Source organism: Otolemur garnettii, unplaced genomic scaffold, assembly GCF_000181295.1.
Source record: "Otolemur garnettii isolate 467f Iridium unplaced genomic scaffold, OtoGar3 scaffold00128, whole genome shotgun sequence".
Lineage (NCBI taxonomy): Eukaryota > Metazoa > Chordata > Mammalia > Primates > Galagidae > Otolemur > Otolemur garnettii.
The window spans coordinates 2,547,713-2,551,018 of NW_003852523.1; the positions used below are offsets into that span (position 1 = coordinate 2,547,713).

General features: G+C 51.8%; 1 protein-coding gene across 2 annotated transcripts in view; it reads right to left on the reverse strand.

Moving 5' to 3' along the window:
- WDR4 (WD repeat domain 4) overlaps positions 1-1,255 on the reverse strand; it is a 23,888-nt gene extending 22,633 nt beyond the window's left edge. For both annotated transcript variants that reach the window (XM_003798123.3, XM_023518126.1), the window contains exon 1: positions 1,118-1,255. In XM_003798123.3, coding sequence (XP_003798171.1) covers positions 1,118-1,206 — 89 coding nt within the window. In that variant the 5' untranslated portion in view covers positions 1,207-1,255. The remainder of the gene's footprint in view (positions 1-1,117) is intronic.
- Positions 1,256-3,306: the final 2,051 nt, after the last annotated feature.

Genomic DNA, 3,306 nt, shown 5'->3' on the forward strand with positions numbered 1-3,306 from the left:
AGGCTCTGTCACACACACAAAAAAAGTCCCAGGCATCAACCAGCACTGGAGATACACTAAGGGAATAAAACTGATACAGGACAGGTGGCGCCAGACCTGCCGCCTTAGCCCTGGCGGTGTTGGTATGCGGCAGCCAACAGAGGAACCAGCAGGCTGGAGGGTAGGCAAGGGGGCCCTAGGAGGCTCCAGTAGCCGAAGGGGCCAGACAACTGCTGAGGCTTCGAAGACACAGGCGCCTTGGTTTCTCCTTCCCAGTGCACTTCTGGCTGAAGGCGGAAACCCCCCTATCCTAGGGCTGGTCAATTTCATATAAGTTTCCTAAGCCTGAGTGAAAGGGATTGCAGCCCTTCATTTACTGAGTTCCGGCCCCAAGCTGCTAAATGTAAGGCTGAATGTCACTTTAGAGGACCCACGACCGCTAAATGTAACAACTGAGTTCCGGCTAAATAACCTCATGCGACTCTATATACCCCTGAGCAAAGAGCCCAGAGAGAGGGAACAAGAGAGTTTGTTTCCCGACCTAGGTCCTCTGTGCCAGGAGCTTTGGTGTTTTTGTATTCTTTGTTTCTGTAAACAAATCCTGTGTTACCACTGATCTGTGGTCCGTGGATTCATTTTTCCAATCACCGAGACCAAGAACCCGAAACTCCGGTATCAATATCATAGAAAGCAAAACCAGAACCGTCCAGGCTACTAGGGAGGTGCACCCACAGGCACGGAGGTGACGGGGGAAAACTGGCACCACCGCAAGGAGAGGCAGATGAGAGGGAGCGCGCGTGGGGCTCAGTGACAGTTTGCCAAGGGTGACCCCCCCACACCAGGAAGACTTGGGCCGCCGGTTCTCCCCGTGAGCCAAAGCGCTTCTGGGCAGCCTCGCCCCAAGTGACCCAGCCCACCCGGTCGCCAGAAGCAGGAAGTATCCGGCCGCCAACCCGCATAGAGCGCGGCACAACCACCACCCAGGCCGGCGAAAGCGGACGCTTCACGCCCAGAGACGCAGCAGGACGAAGGGGCTGAGGGCTCGAGGGCTGTGCCGGGGCTCCCCCCCGAGTCTCCCACAGTGCTGCAACCCTGGCGGCGCGGGGCTGTCGGGGTCCCTGCCCCAAGATCCCCTCACCTGCTCGCAGTGGAAGTGGCCAGGAATCGGCTTCCACCCCGCACCACCAAGGTCTGCCCGCACAATGCCAGCCCCGCGGAACTCGCCATAGGCTCACCAGCCGCGCCACCTCCCACGTGTGCCCACTCGGCGCCCCTTCCGGTCGCCGTCGGACAGTGGCGTCACGCGCAGTCGCAGCGGAGTGACGCACCGCCCTGTCCCTGCGCGTGCGCAAAAAGCGCTGTGCGCTTAGCTGCCGCTACTCTGGAGCAATTTGGCGTTCACAGGTTGCCTGGGGCCGGTGACAATGGATTAATCCCAGACGCGATTCCAAGTGCACTCTTAGTGTTGGTTTCTTCCCTCCGGCTGGGCGTCACCGCCTGCAGATCCTTTTCCCGCTGCACCTGGCGCGCCCTGGACAAAACAAAATACCTACTTGGAGCCAGTAAATGTTCCTTCAAGAAATAACTGAGTTTGAGTGAATATCAGGTCCCAGAGTGGGGTTCCTGGGTGGGGGCGTCTTGGCCGTCAAGGCTGGGGACGATCCTCCTTCTACTCTTAACACAAGCCGAAAACACCTCAGAGTCTCCCCCTGGAAGTGATACTTTCCACCCACACTGCGGCTGTTTACTAGTGTTCTTCCTCAGATCCCCCAAAGTCTCATCTAATTTCGCATCAGACTCAAAAATCGAGGATGTTCTGGTCTGTCTAGGGTCGGAGGTGACCTCCCATCCAGCTCCTCTCCAGCTTAGACCTGCAGACTAAAAAGATAGCTTGTCTACTGTACACACCCAGAGTATGGTGGTGAAACAAGTAAGGGTTAGCAAAATAAATACGTGGGCAGGGGATGGGAGGGGAAGGAAGAACAGGAGACACTAGAGTGATCGCTGGTCCCTAGCAATTCTAAAATCCACTTGAAAGACATTTTCAAGTCCTACAAAAGCAAGAAACATTCCTCAACTAGGCCTGGCCTTCAGCATCTGCCCAGGCCGTATCTCAGCTTGACTCTTACCTTGGCCCTCTTGGGTATCTCCCTCTTTTTTCAGTACTTTATTTGCTATTTTGAAGACTGTTCCCTTTGAGCAACTTTCTCAAGTGACTTCTTGCCTTTAACAAATTGAGGGCCCAGAGGGCTTTTTACACTTTAAAAGGTCCAGTCCATGTTAACCCAGCTGGCAATGCTTTATAAAATACAACTTCCTTAAGTATTTTGTGGGCTTCACATGAATCTGATTCAGATGAACCCCAGACCAAGAAGCCATTCCCACTGGGCTTCTGAGAGAAGCTTCTTCCTTAAGACTTAATTAAGGCCTTATTATTGGGGAAAGGGTATACTGGGCATTGAAATCCTCAAAATCTCCTTGGCTTTGACATAGTTCTTGAAGCCATATTTTACTGGCATCATCCTGAATTTGATGTTTGTCCCAAGTTTTTATTTTGAGGATTTTTTTCCAATAACGGAGCCTGATGGTGAGCGACCCTCCCTCCGCCTCCACAGCTGAATGCGTCCTCTAAATTCTGCTTGCAAACTGGCCAGTTTTTTTAGCACTTTTTTTTTTTTATAATGTCTTAACATATTCAAGTAAAAGAAACAGAATGGGCTGAGTTCGGCAGCTCAGGCCTGTAATCCTAGCACTCTGGGAGGCTGAAGTGAGTCTGTTTCTGCCAGTTTATCTTGCTACTTCCATGAATCTTCAACTTTGAGTCCAAGGGTCCCTAGTCAATTTAAATTGTGGAAGGGCCCATTTCCCTATATGTTCATCATCGATGAAATATGGAGCATGGGGTAGGGACAGGGGAACTTGAATCAATAGGAAGAGAAGCTGAAAACTAATTACACCTACTCCACAATTAATGCCCACCTTCGGGGGCAAATCTTTGCTCTGAGAGTTATAGAAGTTCAGGTAAAATAAAGTTTCCATTTCCAATCTGCCTAACTCTAGTATTAGAGTAGGCATAGGCCCTAAACAAGCTCGTGCCGTGGAGGAAGGGCAGTGGTTAGTGGTGACCACGTTGAGACAGGGTGAGGATCTCATTTGACGCCGCAGCTGTAACCACGGAGGGAGGCTGCATGCGTGACGTGGACCCAGATTAATGTGCTGAGAAGCTTTAAAACCCACAAAACACAGAGGACTATCAGGTGGCACCAAAAATGGTAAGGGCATGGTTTATACGGCTGTGCGCCGAAGAAAGATTTCAGATTAAAGGCT